Below are 18,257 nucleotides of genomic sequence, written 5' to 3'. Positions count from 1 at the left end.
TCACCACTAGAACAGCTCTGTGTTGGCAGAGAAAGGCATTTTCTAGTACAACGCAACCTATAACTTTAACATAACAATGGAGAGAGAGAGAGTGTGTGTTTTCATTAGAATGAAAAAGATACAAGATTGCATGCCGGGGCATATGATCTCACCAGCTGTGAAACCATTGGCCAAACAAACACTATAAGGGATCACCTAATCATCAAAAATAATACAACCAAGCAATAAGTGCTTATTCCAGTCAGAGGGAAACTTACGTCTTGTACTGACCAAGCAAGAAATCCGTGCTTATTTTAATCAACGTAAAACTTGCATTCATGGCTTACTTTATGTATTCGATAGCCCAAAGGTTAATCACAGGGCAAACCAGTTGACAACTACGAAACCCAGTTGCCTTGGCAAGTTCTTTAAAATCATTCTCAGTTCTTTCTTTTCCACCAGGGTTTATCATCATCATTAAATTGTCAATTTGATATCCAGCTCGAGCTACACGGTTAGTTTCTGCAGCTTCTGAAAGAACTGCATCAACTATTATCACTTTTCCACCTTCTGCTAATGCTTCATAGCAGTTCTTCAGAATTTGTAAGCAATGTTCATCACTCCAGTCATGCAATATCAACTGGAAATCTCATGCAAAAACAATTACAACAAATCAATATGTCAGTAAGTACATTAAAGTTGATATTTTTACCATACAGTCAGGAAGGTCATTTTTTTTTGGAGGGAGAGATATGGAGGAATAAATGTCTGAATTCAAGACATCTTTGATCTTACTACCTCTACATAATTAAAAATCTGCAATTACTGTGCAAAAAGTACATCGAGAGGAGTCTACCTTTTCATTATTCAGAGATGAGTCACATACTTAATTTGTAGTGATGGATGTCATAGTCATGGTACCCTCTATCTCAACGGTAGAAGATTCCAATTCATCTCACCACTTGAACTAGGCATTTGTTTCTATTTGATTTTCTTTCTATTCAATTTCTTTTAAAATTTTATGAAGACTCATAACTATAGAACTCACTTTCATAAAGATGGCATCTCCTTTTGGAACACTATCAAACATGCTCCCTCCAACATGCTCCACACCTGCTCGTACCATTCAAACACAAGACGATAGATCTATCATTATGCTCTTACCTGGGATCCTCAGTCATTGTGTGATAGACTATATAAAACAAAGTAGACAAAGAAGATAATGTTGGTAACAAAAAGAATATTACCAGGATATGATGGTGCTTCTGCAACAACATAGGGCAAATCAAAATTAATACCCTTGATTGATGGATACTTGGAAGTAATCATTCTAAGGGCAACTGCAAATCCACCACCAACATCTACTACTGAGTTCAGGCCTTCGAACCCTTTGTATGTCTCAAGAAGTTTATTCATGGTAATGATGGTTTGGCCTTTCATTGCCTCGTTGAAAAGAACATTGAATCTTGGATCCACACCTTGATATTCAAATGCTGTCATTCCAAATGCTTTGTTAAATGGGATTCCACCTCCAAGAATGGCTTCTTTCATGTGGAACCTACAAAAAAAAAAGAGGTTTTTTAAAAAAATTATTTAATACACAGAAAATGTTTATCTAATATTCTTATTAATCTTCAATGAAATTAGCATGATTATTACTTTTCTAATAATAATAATACGAGGATACTATTGCGTTTTTATCCTTGAATATTATTCTATTATATTTGTTAGTGTTAAATAGTAAAAAAAACATATTTGTCTTTGTTCTATCTTGTTTTAAGTGAAGAGGGAATAAAAAAGAAAATTGGAAAGTATTCCAACTTCAATCATGGTTTCTCTTCTCGCCTCCCTCTTCTTTATTTTATTTTATTTTTTAAATTAAATGGGATTTAAATGTAAAAGAGGGCAATATAAGAATTTTGAAAACTATGATAAATGGTTAAGTTATCACTTAATCTTATTATTTTAACAATAAGAAGGCATATAGTTGATATAATATTTGAAAATATAGAATATAATCTTAATACACTAAGTTTTGAGGAATGCAAGCATAATAGAATTTACATCGTAGAATGTATGTTTGATTGCTCAAATAATAATATTATCATCTGCATAATCACTTGTTTTAAAATTTTATATTGAAAGGAGAGAGTTTGCATCTAGAGTATAATTTACTAGCATCTCTCTTTCTTTGATTAAATATCAGCAAAATAGTATAATAAAATTAAAGATATATTGATTCATGTTGGATATAATTTAAATAAAATTGAATATATATATATATATATATATATATTATATATATATATATATATATATATATATATATATATATATATATATATATATATATATATATTTATATATATACTAAACATGGTATGACATGGTGAATGACACCAATAGCCAAATCAAGAGTTCGGACGGATAGCTCCTTCAGAGAACAATGTGCTCCTTTGAAATTTTTGAATCACGCAATGGGAGTGGGAACCCCTGATGGGACCTACTGAAAAATTTACCTCCGATTTTTTTCAATATTTACAGGCAAGCTCCATCACTATGTGTGGTTCAAAAGAGTAGGAAAGCACATTATTCTCCCTCTAACTCCCAAATCAATGGAAGAAAACAACAACAATAAGCCTTGTCCCAACTAAATGGGGTCGGTTACATGGATTCTTGCCCTCCAATCAGTTATGTTCGAGGTCATGCTAGATACAAGGCCTAAACTATACATATCCTTTCTCACCACTTCTCCTAAGGTTATCTTAGGTCTACCCCCTAGCCCTTCTAGTTCCTTCAATATGGATTATATCACTTCTCCGTCAGAGAGCATTTATAGGTCTCCGTTGGAACGTGGCCGTGCCACCTCAAACGACTTTCTCTAAGCTTATCACTTATGGGAGCAACTCCCGGACCAACTCTAATATGATTGAAGGGGCGGGGGCCGCAGTATGGTGGAGTCTCTCCATTGTGCGCTGGAGGTCGCGGGTCCCCTTCCCCCCCCCCACCCCTAATATGGGAGCCGCGGGACTGGGTACGCCCTTTTTTATGGAAGAAGAAAAAAAAAAAAACGGATATATTTAAAATAAAATCAAACTAGAAACATAAAAAAATTTAAATCAGGAAGTTGAATTCATCTGTACCAGCCCTGCATGGTGACCTTGTCTTGATGCATAAGCATCAACATCTCCAGCGATCCCTTCTCTTCATTTTTAAGGAAAAGCTTGCAGATTGGAGCTGGTCCATAAACCCTTTCAACCTTTCCATCTTCATTTGTCTTCGGTGAACAAGTGACAACTAAATAACTGGCTAAGAGTCGAAGGGCACGATCAATCATAACTGGGGCATCTGGGTTTTGTGCTCCAAGCTGAGAAGCAATCTCAGAAGGTGACATTTCAGCTCCTGGACCTGCTTTATCGATGATCTCGAGAACTCCGAGCTCGACAATCGATCTCAAGACCATGGGAAGAACTGAAGAGCTTGCGAGTTGCATTGCATATAAGCAAGCTTCTTCATCTTCGTACTGCAACTGTTGCTTGGTTGAATCCATGGAAATCTGTTTCTTAGCACTTTGGATTCTTTCCTTCTGGTAAGCTTGGAAACTTGGGTTTCTGTGGTGAAGAGAGATGTCGTTAGTTCAATTAATAGTGAAGAGCTCACCAACCCGAAATCATAAAAATCACAATTAATGCTTTAGTTTGTATCATGATTCGTCACCACCGAACAAAGCTTAGGCATGAACTGTGGCATTGCAGGATATTTTTTTTTTTAAATAATATTTGGAGTAGTAAGATGCATGTCTTACAGATTCGCTTTTGAGGGGCTCTCTAATGCCACTTGGTAATTTAAGCGATCTTTTATATATTTTTTAAATTTCAAAGACACTCCAAGATAATTGCCAAAAAGCATAGACACCCGAAAACTCTTCAAATTCAAGTGATTAGTCGCACCCTTTTTCCATTAGAACATTGAGTTGGTTAAAGGAAATGACAAATATACCATTAGTTGAATTATTCTATACAATATAAAATAATGAAGAGAGAAAGAAGAATGAACTGATCATAGAAGAAGAAAGAAGACATTTAAGATTTTTTTTAGTAAGGGGGACAATATAAATTCACAAGAGACCAAGTGCCAATTCTTCTCTTTGACTTTAGTGGTTGGTGAAGGAACAATTTATTTTTTGTTGTTAACAAATGCCTACTATCTTTGCTAGAGTTCGTGCCCCTCTCTTTTGTTGCATGTCCTACATTTCTGTGATGTCATAATTGAATTGTAGGTTGATCAACGGGTCTTCCTATAAATAACCTCAATCGATGTTTCTTCACATGTAAATATATGATTTGTTGACACATAATTATCATATCATGCAAATACACAAACGCAAAGAGAGGGATAGAGACTTCTGAAAAAATGGGCACCTCTAGATTGCTAATATAAAAGAAATAAAAGAACTAGAACTCTCAACATTAGAAAATAGAAAAGATGTTTGTTTGACCATCTATAAGATGTTCAACTAAGAAAATGTTTGGTAAAATATTAATGCATTTTAATTCTTTAGCCGTCTCTTTCGTATTCGTGGTTTCCACTAGAAAATATTCTAAACACAACCTATTTTCAATTAAGAGTGATTAAAGGAGACAACAAATGGGGCATTCATTTAGTAGTTTGTGAAAGTGTGCATCTCTTAATGCTGACTCTAAGACATGGAATTTTAATAAACTAAGTATTTATAGAAGCAATATAGATTGTATGCTACAAATAGAAAGACCATTCTATGAAATAAATAGAAAATGTTTGGATCATCATGTGAAGTAATATAAGCACAAAACTATATCTACAAAAAAAGTCAGATCTTCTTTCAATGATCACTTTTCTTTTTCTTTTTCCTTTTGGCTTGAAAATCCATTTATTTAGATGGAAAGACTGAAGCTGCAGAGCAAATATCTCTAAGCCAAGCGGTGGAGGGTGGCTAAAGAATTGTAAAGGGTTCCTCAGTTTAAGTGGGTGACTTAATAAATTAAATACTACCATTTAATTAGAATAAATGAATTATAAGAGATTATTTTTCCTAACAGTCTCTTGTATCTTAATGTAAGATCCTATCTCATATAAGGATAAAACAAACTTCAATCTTTTTTAGCTAAAACATGTCGCACTTTACTCTAATTGAGTCAAATTCGAGTGCGACAGTAGTATATTTCAACTCTCAAGGAAAAATCATAATCCAAGACGCTAGGCCTACTATAACCACAAGAAGCAACTTAGTGCATTCACCTATAGTCCAATATATATATTAGTATCTTTGGATAGTTATGATCAATTAAATTTGAAACACAAATTTTTTTTCTTTAAGATTTGGAGTACTTAGATGTATATGTTACAGGTTCTTTTTTGAGGGATCTTTCCAGTGCTACTCGGTAGCGTACAAGATTTCTTAATTTCCCTTTACAAGAACAAGCCAATCCCTCTCTTTGACTTAGTGGTTGGCAAAGGAATAAGCAAAAGGTTATGTGGCCGCTTCTATTATAGAACATGTTTGTCTTCGCTCAAGTTTAGATTTGTTGCACGTGTTTCTATGTTTGTGAGCTTTGTATTTTTATTCTTATTATTAGCCCTCCTTTCATTGTAGATGTCAAAAAACTATTAAGTCCTTCATATGGATGAGATTGGGGATTTTTGTTCGCGGCTGCTCGGGTATCCATCCGCGCAGCCGTCAGAATGTGCCACGCGGTTTGAAAAAAATGAATGGTTTAGATTCTTTCAATAAGTTTTTATATATAATGCTTTTATAAATTACAATTATTCGTCCCTTATACTTTTTAAATTTACAAAATTAATCCCTGTTCATCTCCATGAGAATAAAATCGTAAACCGGAAATACAAACTCCTCTAATCCCTCCAGTGTTCACCTTGCCTTCACCGAAAAATCACTGATGGGCTCCTCTGGTGACTTTTTTCAAAGCTGCAACATGAGAGAGATTTTCTAGCAGCAGATCAATTTAGTAGAATGAATGTAGTGGGTTTGTGGTGTAAAGGGAAGGCATAACTGTTGGAACAAAATGAAAGAAGACAAGCAAGAACAGAGTGATAGGAAAAACTCCATAATACTTCTTCACTTAATCGAATACAAAAGACCAGCTTTAATGCCTTTTTAAAGAGATCAATAACTAACAGAGTCCTATCAAAATTAAAAACAAAACAACTCTCAAACGGGACTCAACCTCCTACAAAATAGCAACTACTCTTACAATGATCAACTCCAAAAAATAGCAACAAATCAGCAACGGAAAACCCTTATATGTAGAAGACTCATTCCCCACCATTCCACCAATTGTATCTTCTTCTTCTTTCGGCTTCAGCACCCAAAATCCAGATGTTTCTTCTGTGGGACACCAAACCCAAGAACTTAGGGAGGAGGAGGAGATTAGGAACTGCTTGTCTTACAAGATTGAGAAGCTTGCCAGAGGACAACCCGTTATGTCTGCCTTCCAGAGCTGGATGGGCGACGGATTTCCCATTCATAGAGTCTTCCACGCCATTAATCAACTCAGGAAACTGAGTATGAATAAACGCGCTCTTGATGTGATTCCCCTTCTTTTATAATTCTCTTGCTCCTTGTACATGAATGCACACTATATGTTTGCTTAAATGCTCAAAAGAACCACTACGCCACCTAAGGAACCTCTTCAATCTTGGTTGAGTGCTTTTAGAGATACATTACTAAGTTGAATATCTGCTACATTGTGACAGGTAATGGAATGGGTAATTAGAGAAAGAGTTTGATTACTCTTATTTGTTGGTTGGAGTTCACTTCATGGGATATCGCAAATCTGTTGGAGTTTACGGTTAAGCTTCATGGGATATCGCAAGGTGAGCGTCTTTTCTCCTATGTCCTCCTGAGTTAACGGTTGGCTTCACACGAAAATCTCTCTTATGTTGCCCATCGGTGATTTCTGGTGAACACTGGAGGGGTTAGAGGAGTTTGTAAATCCAGTTTAGGATTTTGTTCACACCCGAGATGAGCAGGATTGATTTTGTAAATTTAGAAAGTATAAGGGACGAATAATTGTAATTTATAAAACATTTTAAATATAAAAATTTAGTGAAAGAATCTAAACCGTTCATTTTTTTCAATGCCACGTGGCACATTCTGGACTGGCTGCGCGGATGGATACCCACGCAGCCGCGAACAAAAATCCTGAGATTGGACACAAGCTTAATAATTCGCTTTGGATTGTGGATGGCTAGTCTTTCATGGACATAGGCTACGTAAACACACCACAAAAATTGAAAATGAATTGACAAGGATTGAAGAAATTGTCATAAAAAGATAGAAAACATAGATTGATGAAGAATTAAGTATACAATTTTCCCTAATAAAAGTATGATAATCAAGCACCAATTCCCATGTAAGGACTATAACTTAATATCTGTTGATACACTTCCTCAAGTTTTAAAGACTTTCAAAGTGCATAGACCTTCAACTTCCCACATAAGTAAGTAGGTGATACATTGTAGAAATGAATAGAATATATAACTCATGTTTGACTTGTCTAGCAAATAAATGGAATCCAATCTCAACAACCACTGATCGGATTACCATAAGAATATCTTCACCCCAGGTTATTACGTTATAATATTAAAATGCTAGAGAAAGAAAATATCTTCGGAATGATTCACCTTTTTGTTTATGTGAATTTGTTCATATGTGTAACACCCTACATAGACCTTCAACTTCCCAAATAAGTAAGTAGGTGATACATTGTAGAAATGAATAGAATATATAACTCATGTTTGACTTGTCTAGCAAATAAATTGAATCCAATCTCAACAACCACTGATAGATCAGATTACCATAAGAATATCTTCACACCAATGTTATTACATTATAATATTAAAATGCTAGAGAAATAAAATTTCTTCCGAATGATTGACCTTTTGTTTATGTGAATTTGTTCATATGTGTAACACCCTACATAAATGAGATGAACATTTTATAGTTTTATTTAATGTCTAAAACATGTTGATATGTATATATATATATATATATATATATATATATATATATATTTATATATATATATATATATATATATATATATATATATATATATATATATATATATATATATATATATATGTCTTTTTAATTTTAGTTTATAATGAATTGGATAAATTATGATTAATGACTATGTTGTAATTACAAAAAAATGTCTAGGTTATTAATTATGATCATGACCTTTATGGTATGAAACATGAAATAATATAGATGTATGATGCACGATCTTGCTTAATTTTCATTGTGCTATATTATAATATATGTTAATATTTCAAACTTTCTATATTATAAATAAAGTACTCCGGAGAGCCTCAACACATGCATGTAAGCTTTCCCCTTTTCCCATTTGCCTTCTCCTTCTTCTCCACCACTTTTCTTCATATTCTCTTCTTCTACTTTTCAGACTGCAGGTTTTATTGCAATATATACTATATATTCCACAAAACTATATCATGTGTTTTCTTGTTTGATGGCATTTTAAATTATATATTTATAAAATGACACTTTTTTAATTATATTTCTAGTGATTAAAGTAGGAAATTTTGCTGCATTTAATTTTATATGTATGTTATACATAAGAAATTGCATGTGTAGTCTTATATTAACACGTAGCGGTGTTGTTGAAATCTTACACTCCAATAGTCCAGTCTTCAATAGACAATCAAACAGCAAGGGATGCATATGCATGGAGTCAATTTTAGGAGGAGCTCTGCTCTTTAAGTCAAATCATAGAAGCAAAACAGTTAATCAAAGATGAGGGGTCTAGAAATGGATGAGTAATCACATAATTTTATATATTTTCTATGCTGTGAAACCTGCAAATTATCCCGATCCCAGCCTCAGTGTTTCTTATTGATCCTCTCTCATGTTTACAGATCCTTCTCTGTAATATTTTTTTTCCCGCTAAAATGATCATTTCTATTAAAAAGCGAAAAGAAAAATTACAAACATACAATCAAAAAACCAACCCTCAAACCTGCAACTTCAATTGCCCCCAAATACACCCAACCTCACCGAATCCAACTCACATAATCATAGATAACAAATCAAAATCAAACGAGAACAATCAGAAGCCTCTAAATCAAGTTCACTCCTTATCAATGTTGTCCAGGGTATATTAACAGCTTGATGAACCCCTGCCTTGCCACCCGATTTGCCAAGAAATCAGCCACTTGATTGTTTTCCCTATAACAATGTGAAATTTTTCAAAGATGACTGACAAAAAAAAAAAAAAAAATCAACACCTCTCCAGCGCTACAAGAAAAACCATGGAATCTTCCTTTGCTGAATTAAAACAGCAACTGCCACTGAATCACATTCTATCCATAAACGTTGAATGTCTAACTTTATTGCCCACTCTATACCCCCGCATCGTGGCCTCCATTTTAGCTTCAAAATTATTTTTGATACCCAAATAGGTGTTGAAATTTAACAGAAGAGTTGATTATTCATCCCTAAACAAACCACCTGCACTAACCATACCAGGATTGCCCAACGAACAACCATCGACATTTAACTTAACCCAACCAATAGAAGGAGAAACCCAGAAAATTTATTGAGGAGTAGTGTTCTTAATAAAAATTTTCAGACCCATAGCTCATGATTGAGCAAACACCACCGGAGGGACCTTTCTGCTAAGCAAAACATAATCATGACAACTGAGATCAAAGAAGATTTGACGCAAAACCCAATATTTAGACAATGCACCTCCTCATATCGATATTTGTTACGAGCAAACCACATATAATATAATAGCAAGAAGCAGCCATGAAACCACATATTACCCAAAGGCAAAGACTTGCCCTGCAGAACACCACCACTTATAACTATCTTGAAGAGAAAAGGAAGGCTTCCAACTGAAACCGAACGAAGAACACAAAGCCTCCCAACAACATCGAGCAAAAGAGCAAAGAAGAAAAATATGAGGAATATCTTCATAAGCCTTTAGACACATTCCACATCGTGAAACCAAAGAGATTCATTTGGATAAAACAATTGCATCAACAGGGATCTTCCAATGGAAAAGCCACCAACAAAAAATCTACTGCCTAGGAAATAACTTCAATTTCCAAATCTTCTTCGCCCAATCCACAACCGCACTCTTTTTCCTGTGCATATCCCAAGCTGATTTCATTGAGAACTCTCCTTGAACAGTTCCAATCCAATAACAAATATCTTCGTGAAAACCAACGGGAAGATGGATAAGACTGACACACTCCAAAATTTCTTTTAAACGAGGAGATTGCACCTCCATAAAACACCACCGTCGATCAAGGAAGCAGTTCGCCACTTTAAGATTCAACTTGTTTGCCAAAATGAGAGGAACCTCCAAATGATTAGCAACAGTAGAGTCTCCTAACCAATGATCCTTCCAAAAATTTATTTTTGTCCCATCGCCCACTGTCCATCTCTCATAAGAAGCAGGCAAATGCCAAAACTTTTTCAGACAAAAATGAATTGAAGAGCAAACCCTAGAATTCCGCAAATTTCCCTTATCATCAATCAACTTTCCTCTCAAAAATCTTGGAAAGAAAGACTTACTATGTTTTATTTGCCAGGCCAACCAGCAGAGACAAGCAAAATTGACATCTCGCAAACGACGAAGACCCAACCCGCCTTTACACTTTGGAGCACACACAGACTCCCATTTGACAGATCCCTCTCGTAATAAATATTTCCCTTCCTACAGGGATCAATTATTTATTGTCATTAACAAAGGCTTAATATCTTTCCTGTATTTTGTGCCTCTTATTTTTTTTTGCATTTCCTACGTTTGTTGTGACATCATAAATTGAATTATAGGTCAACCAACATGCCACCCTCTCAATAACCTTAGTTTTTTTTTTTTTTATTATTACTATTTTTTTTAATCATTCTTCACATGTTATTATATAATTCGTTGACACTTAATTAACATGTCACACAAATACACAAACACAAAGAGAGTTCCCAAAAGGGGCACCTATTGTTAGTTTAAAAGAAATTAACAAAGGACGATATGTTAAAATTGAAACTCCAAATAAAAAATAAACTTGCTCTCCTTGATTTGATGAACAAAATTACCTCTCAAGGAAATCTAACCAATCATGGAAGGTATTATCTAAAAACTCAGTGGTGTCAATCCTCAAAGGTGATGTCGTCCAACAGTTCTTTGCATGAACACAATAAAATAGAGCATGTGTTACACTTTCCACTGGTGAGTTGTGACATACATAATAAATACTTGGGGAGAAAGCTATTGTTTCTTTCAAATAGAGATTTATGAATTAGGATCCCCTCATGAGCTGCTCTCCATAAGAAGGTTTTAATTTTTGGGAGACTAATTGTTTTCCAGATTCTTCCCCAATTAATTGATGGTTGATGAGGATGCTTGGGCTGTTTGGTGATCAACCTAGTAGGTTAGCTACACAAGATGTCTGGTTTGACATGAAACCTCCCATGTTTAGTTTCCTTCCACACCTAGGAGTCTTCTATTGCAGAGGATAAAATTGGTATAGATAATATTGTTGTCCTTTCATCTTGAGAGAAGAGACAGTCCTTAAGTGATAGATTCAAATATTGTCCCAATCAATAAGTTCATGCACTAAAGTAGGACTCAATTTTTTTTTTAATTTCCTTCTGTTTGGGGGGGGGGGGGGTGGAGGGATAGAGGAATATGGAGAGTGAATATTTGGGATATTCCCTTATGGTTCCCGCCCATATGGAGTTTGGTTAGGTTAGGAGTCTCCATCCTTGTTTGGCCAATAAGGCCTTGTTGAAAGAATTGAGATCTCGAAACCTACGACCTCCCCCCCCCCCCCCCCCCAGTTTCTGTCGAAGCAACACAACTCTTTCCATTTTACCCAACATATGCCAAAGCTTCAACTATTTTTCCACAAAAAATTTCTAACGAGTCTTATCAATTACACTGTGTATGTGGGTAGTGCAATTGCCACTTCTTCAATTATAATTTCCTTCCCCACATGAGAGAATAGTTTTTCTTTCCACTCTTCCAACTTTCCATTTTGTCACATCCACCAAGCCGGTACCCTATTTGGCATACTCGAGTGTGTGATCCATAGCCCCAAAGATCAGTTTGAGGAAATCAACCTCCCACATTTACAATAATACAATCAAGAACAAGACTAAATCAATGTTCAACTATTATAACTGAATAATCAATATAAGATTCAAAGAGAGTTGACAATATAATCAGAGTGCGGCAAATGATACCAATATAATAAATCAATGTAGAGTGTAGCTAAAATTACTCTACAATAGTAGCGAGAAAAAGTAGTTAAAAAACTAAACTAAGATTACAACCAATTCCAAAAATTGAAAGAAAAAAAGTAAACTAAATCTAAACTAATGTCTCTTCAAATCTATAAAAAATGTATCCATAAGTAAAATATTCGATGTCCCATCGCCAGCACACAAGCACTAGAGTTGGACTAATCTTGATAAGCTCCAGCTTCGTACTGGTAGTCTTCACAGTCGTAGTCATGGTAGCCAGTACTTTGGGTACCGCATGAGTCATTCGCTTGGGCTTCATAGTATTGGCCCTCATAGTCATCTATACCTGTAGATAGATCTAACAAAGTTGTTGCAAAAATGAGTGAGTTCAAAAGAACTCAGCAAGGCAGTTCATTCCACAATAACATATATCACATGATAGCAAATCATAAAGATGAATTATGATATGAGACAGACATGCATGTATGCTTCTAACTCTATGAATGCTAGTCTTTAGTGGCAGACATGCTTTAAGTCATAGCACCATACTCCTCTGGGTAGGTCTCAAATAACTCTCCCTCAACCTCGGTATCTTGGGTTCTTCGGTGGTACTTGGGTCCTGCATCCCTCTCAGACAATCCATAGTTGGGGTTTAGGTCACCGCTCTCTCACATCACCATTGGTCTGAGTATTGACGCATGTCAGGATTGAACTTATCCCAATGCAAGTCTTCTACTTAGTTATATCAAGTCAGGGTTAGATACTTCCATTCCTCTCCTCTAGCGATCCTTTCTGGTATCCTTCCCACTAGAGTCATAGTATCCTATGACTACAACCAACTCGTACTACAGACTCATCAACCGTGTTGGTCATCCACAAATAGTAAACGGGAAGCTCTCATGTCCTCTCATGGGTTAGTTACTGGGCATAAGCGCCCATGAGCCCAAGTCTACTACTGCAACCCTACCAACGAATGACCCTTACAATATGATTCATGTCCTCTCACGGGTTGGTTACCGGTCTTGAGTGCCCACAAACCCCCATTGCTGCCATGGGTTACTCGGTCTCAATTCCCTTCTGAATTGGGTCTAATATAACAGGGTAATCCTAGCTAAACACTGCTAGACAAGCCCTAGGTATGTCAACCAATAACCAGGGAAAGAGTCAAGGGGCACCATAGGAAAGTGTCCCATACCACTTCCACTAATGTCCAAAGACAGAAATGTCAAAAGGACATTCCCCATTCCCCAATTATGTTTAAGCAATTGCATCCCAAATCAGTCATTCATAATCACAACTGATAAATCAATACATAGGGAAATAACCAATCATACATGATCAGAATAACAATTGAATTACATGAGCAAGTCCAACTGTAGTTACAGCAAGAATATAATTGTAAGAAAATTATAAGAACAATAGTACGATCATGCAATCCGAATCAAGTACAAGCAAACATGTATTTAGGTTATTAGGGAACAAACGTCTTTATCTTATTTAACTTCGAATAATTCCAGAGAAAAGAATGAGGACAGGTTTAAAGTTAGCAAATAAACCCTAAACAAGCATAGGTTAAGCATTAGGAACAAACCCTCAAAGACTGGAAGTGAAACGGATCAAAACAGACCAAACCTGCTGCTACTGACAATGTGGGTAGCTCATCTGGTCGCTCAAGTTTGATCGACATAGGTGATTGACCCTAGTGTTCTATACGGATAGAAACCCTAAATTTTGATTTGAAACTCAACTTTTGTGATTCAAAACACTCTGAAATTTTAAGGGAAACTATAGAATAGTAGTCTAAGACTATCTAGCATAGATTAGGCATCAACAATGATCAATAGAGTAGAATTCTAAATTAATCAAAAGCTAGGGTTTACCGAAATCAATCCGTGAATTCTAGGGAGAAGCTAGAGAGAATGAAAATTCACTCTAGAAAGAAAAGAACAGTAGATCTTAGATAGAAATAATCACTCAAAACCTAGGTTTTAATCTAGCATGCTTTAAAATAAAAAACATCGAAGGGATAGTCAATCATGAAGATCACACTTGATTTCCCTTCGAAATCATCATATGAAGATTCACAAAGTCATATGGTGTATGGAGATCCACTCTAGAACAGCAGGGATTGGAGGATCAATCATGGGAACGACATATGATCATCCTCCTATCAATAGAGAATATAAGAAATCAAAAGAAATAGAAGATGAAGTGTGGGTAGTAGCGAATACCAACCTTAAAGAAAAAGAATTGCCAAAAAGCTTTAAGGATTTGATGAGGATCTTCCAAAACTCCAAGGTGAATGCTTGAGAGAGGCTTCCCATGTTCTCTGAAGGCTTTAGATCAATGTGGGGTTGATTACCACGAAGTTTTAATAAATAGAGCATCGAAAAGCAAAAATCCAGCAATTTATACATAAGCCCCTATCACTGTGTGTCACTCAACCTGATCGACCCAGGCTGACAACAAACCCAAAAATAAGGAATTCAAGCTCCAAACCTCAAAATTTTCAATGGGGCTTCTCCCAACTCAACAAGTGACTTACCTAGCATTGAGGGACCTTCCAAAACATGTCCAACCAGGGCTTAAGTCCATCAACCAAGCTCTTTATCTTCAAGGTGTAGTTTCTTCCCCCAAATTAGACAAGGTTTCCAAATAGGGAACTCCATCATCAATCTCAATGGGTTCTGGGTCAAACACCATGTCTTCTACTGAGATGGCCCACAATTGCCTTCTACCTTCACTTCAGGTCTTCAGACCTACAAACAAATGGGTTACTAGGTTAGGGTTTGGGCTAAATTTCACACATTTAATCTATCATATAGGTATAAAAAGACTTGGGATTTTGACTTACATGTGTGGCAGGGTAATCGAAGATAAACTCCATGAGTTGAGATTTCATCTATATTAAGTGCTTGAGAAATATTTCTTCTAGTATGAATCGGAACTCCTTTGCTAAAAGGAATGGAAGACTCTGAAATATTAATGTGTTGACATCTAAAGCTTGGTTGTACTCCAACAGAACTTCATTTATCATAGTTGCATTTTCATTCTTTACTGGAGTAAACAACATGCAATCATCTACAAAGAACATATTATTGATTTTTGGAGCAGATCTAGCCACTGTTATCCCATGTAACCTTGGAACTCCAGTAGAGGATGTAAGTCTTCTAGGAAGGACTTCAAGGAATAGAATGGAAATTTAGGGTCTAAGGGGGCATTCTTGTTGGAGACCCCTTCAAGGGTTAGCTTGCTAGTGAGTTGGCCACCGATTTTGATTTGGTATTCTACTACAGGAGATGCATTGCATGCCCCCATAGGATCCATTTATTATCAAAACCTAGTACACTAAGAGTGTCCGTAATGAAACACCATTACATTCTATCATATGCATTGCACAAGTCAAGTTTGAGAGCCAAATGGCTAGTTTTTTATGATGATTGCTCCATGAAATGAAGACATTCATGTGCAAGATATATATTGTCTGATATGGACCTTCTTGGTACAAAAGCACTTTCGCTTTGCTCACTAGTGAATGTAGAGTGGTTTTAATCTGTTTGCAAGGCATTTGGCTATGATTTTTCATGCAACCGTGCATAAACTAATTGGCCAGAGATGGCTCGCCTCCTAGGGTTTTTCCTTTTTGGTATCAAGATAAAGGGTAATTATTGTTCTACCGAGACTCTAAAGGACAAAACCCCTATTGAAATTTTTTTTGATTCCTTAGGTCAAGTCAACCCCCTAATATGTCCCAATTCTTATGATAAAAACTTGTCGGCAGCCTGTTCAATAATGCTCTCTATATTTCTTCATCAGAGAAGGGTTTGCACAACATCTCATTATCTACCCTAGACGTACAAGGTTGTACACCAGATTCAAAAGGATGAGATGTGGTAAATAATTCAAAAAAGTATCCCAAGATTTCACCAAAGGTTCTTGATCAGTTTTGAGCCATTAACCAGTGTGAGATTTTGGTTTCTTGATCAGTTTTGAGCGATTAACCAGTGTGAGATTTTGGTTTGTGTATGGCATTTCTTTGTCTTCTTTGGTTAGTGACTGAATGAAAGAAGGTAGTATTTCGCGCCTTTTAGCCATTTAATCATGGACCTTTGATGCCAATACTTCTCCTCTTCTCTCATTAGATTTGTCAACTTGAGGGAAATGTCTAGTTCAGCTTGGGCTTACTGGTGAGATGAGGGGAGTTGTTGAACTTCCTCCAAGGGTTTTTGAAGTTTATATATTTCCTGGGAAGTTACTGACACTGTTGATTTACTCCAATAGGTTCTTGTGCATTGATATATTTATTGTTGGAGCAAGAAAGCAAGAGAACCCTGATAGTCAGTACTCCAACCCTTTTTAATTTGTTCTAGAAGGTCTTAATATTCCTTCCATTTAGTTTCATACAAGAATCTCATGGGCTTTTTCTTGGTTTTCTAAAGGGTTACTTCTAGGGGTGTGTAATCTGATCCTACCATTGCTAGTTTATGAACATTTAGACCACTAAAATATTTAAGCATTGATGTATTGCAGAAACCTTAGCTATGTTCTCTTTAATTAAAGCACTACCCTTTCTTTAATTTGACCATGAAAAAGCTGGCCCTGAACATTTCAGTTCACATAGTCCACAAGTTGAAATTGCATCTCTAAACAAGTCTAATTGTCCTGAGGTTTTGGTTTCCCTTCAAATTTTTTACCATTAATCAATATTTCATTGAAATCTCCTGATACTAACCAAGGAGTTAAAACAATGTTACCCAGTTGGCTGAGTTCTTCCTAAAAATCTGCCTTCTTCTTTGGGGTCCCCATACGCTAAGGTAAGTCTAAATTCCAAGTCGAGAATGTACATGAATAAGTAAACCTACAATATTTACAGAGGCAGAAAGAAGAGTTTAATGAAATATTACCATTTCATAATATGGCCGTACCTCTAGACTTTTCTATAGGGTTGAGGAGGAAATTTCATGAAAGCCCAAAGATGAAGTAATTTTGTTCATAGCCGATTCTACTTATTTAGTTTCCAGAAGTAGAACTAAACTAGGTTTAGATGACTTGCATATCTTATGTAAATATTGTTTAGCTAGGGGCTAATCTAACACCCCTGACGATTCCAGCATAATAGCTTCCTTTATCACATGCGGGCTGATTAAGAGGAGCCTTCCTCACCCTATTTTACAATCCCCAAAAGTAAAAGGAGCTAAGCTTTAACTCTAAAGTGTCTACCAGAACCACCCAAGTGTTTAATGGAGCTCCTCGTACTTGATGTTTCATCTTTCGCATGGTGCCATTTCATGCAACTACTTAGGCTTGGACTCCTGTATCGTATCAGTTATTCTTAATTTCTCGAATTGCATTATGATTTGCATAGTTTCCACAGATTTCCTCTTATTTCTGTTACTTTCTTGGTTATGTTCAGAAGAAGGGATCTCTTCAATGGTAATAGTTGACCCAGGCATAAACGGGCTAGTTTGTTCTGCTGTCAAGATAACAATTTTCTGCGCCACTGCTATGGAAGTTTCTGCGTTTCAGTTCTGGGTTGCAAGCTCTGTATGATCATATTGTAATTCACAATTTGCATTTCTACCATAGAATTTGATTCCGTTTCCATTCCAGAAGGCAAAAGATTACTCAGTTTCAGGTCGATCAGGTCCATGTTCTGAGAAGATGGAATAGAAACTATAGGAGGTTCTTCTAGCATAGAATAAGAGGAAATTCCAATCCCATTCATTGCAAAAGCATTTTTCTAGGTCTGGCCCAGATACGGGTCCATTTCTGGCCTTTGAGTGGGGCTTTTAAGGTTGGTTTGGGCTATAAAAGTAGAGCCAAATTTTTTTTATTTTTATTTTGACTGGGCTTTAGTAATAAGGCCCAGAGCTTCTTTTCCTCCCGATTGAAGTTTTTCCGAGCCGGGTGAGCTATCCGGTTTAAGATAGTATTGACTTGGCCCAGTAGCCAAATAGGACAGGCTTAACTGCAAGCCCATATTGCTCGAAGAATTATTCTTAAA

At 36.0% G+C, this 18,257-nt stretch overlaps 1 protein-coding gene across 1 annotated transcript; it reads right to left on the bottom strand.

Moving 5' to 3' along the window:
- Positions 1–322: 322 nt before the first annotated feature.
- On the bottom strand, positions 323–3,578 carry LOC148998873 (caffeic acid 3-O-methyltransferase-like). The gene is made up of 4 exons (XM_089141648.1): positions 3,123–3,578; positions 1,227–1,537; positions 1,028–1,092; positions 323–619 (listed from the first exon to the last, which is right to left on the bottom strand). The coding sequence occupies exons 1-4, from the start codon at positions 3,527–3,529 to the stop codon at positions 323–325; spliced, it is 1,080 nt and encodes a 359-aa protein (XP_088997774.1). The 5' UTR covers positions 3,530–3,578.
- Positions 3,579–18,257: the final 14,679 nt, after the last annotated feature.

Source organism: Hakea prostrata, unplaced genomic scaffold (assembly GCF_041222555.1).
Source record: "Hakea prostrata isolate BN-2017 unplaced genomic scaffold, UWA_Hpros_2 contig_103, whole genome shotgun sequence".
In the NCBI taxonomy this organism is placed as follows: domain Eukaryota; kingdom Viridiplantae; phylum Streptophyta; class Magnoliopsida; order Proteales; family Proteaceae; genus Hakea; species Hakea prostrata.
Note: the sequence above shows the minus strand (reverse complement) of the source record. Positions and strands in the feature narration are given on the sequence as shown.

What these genes read in the sequence shown, in the direction of transcription:
- LOC148998873 (XM_089141648.1), bottom strand. Translation starts at nt 3,529, where the DNA reads ATGGATTCAACCAAGCAACAGTTGCAGTACGAAGATGAAGAAGCTTGC. An exon ending in AGAAGCACCATCATATCCTG is followed by an intron (nt 1,093 to 1,226) that starts GTAATATTCTTT and finishes TGGTACGAGCAG; the next exon opens with GTGTGGAGCATGTTGGAGGG. An exon ending in GAGATGCCATCTTTATGAAA is followed by an intron (nt 620 to 1,027) that starts GTGAGTTCTATA and finishes TGAGATTTCCAG; the next exon opens with TTGATATTGCATGACTGGAG.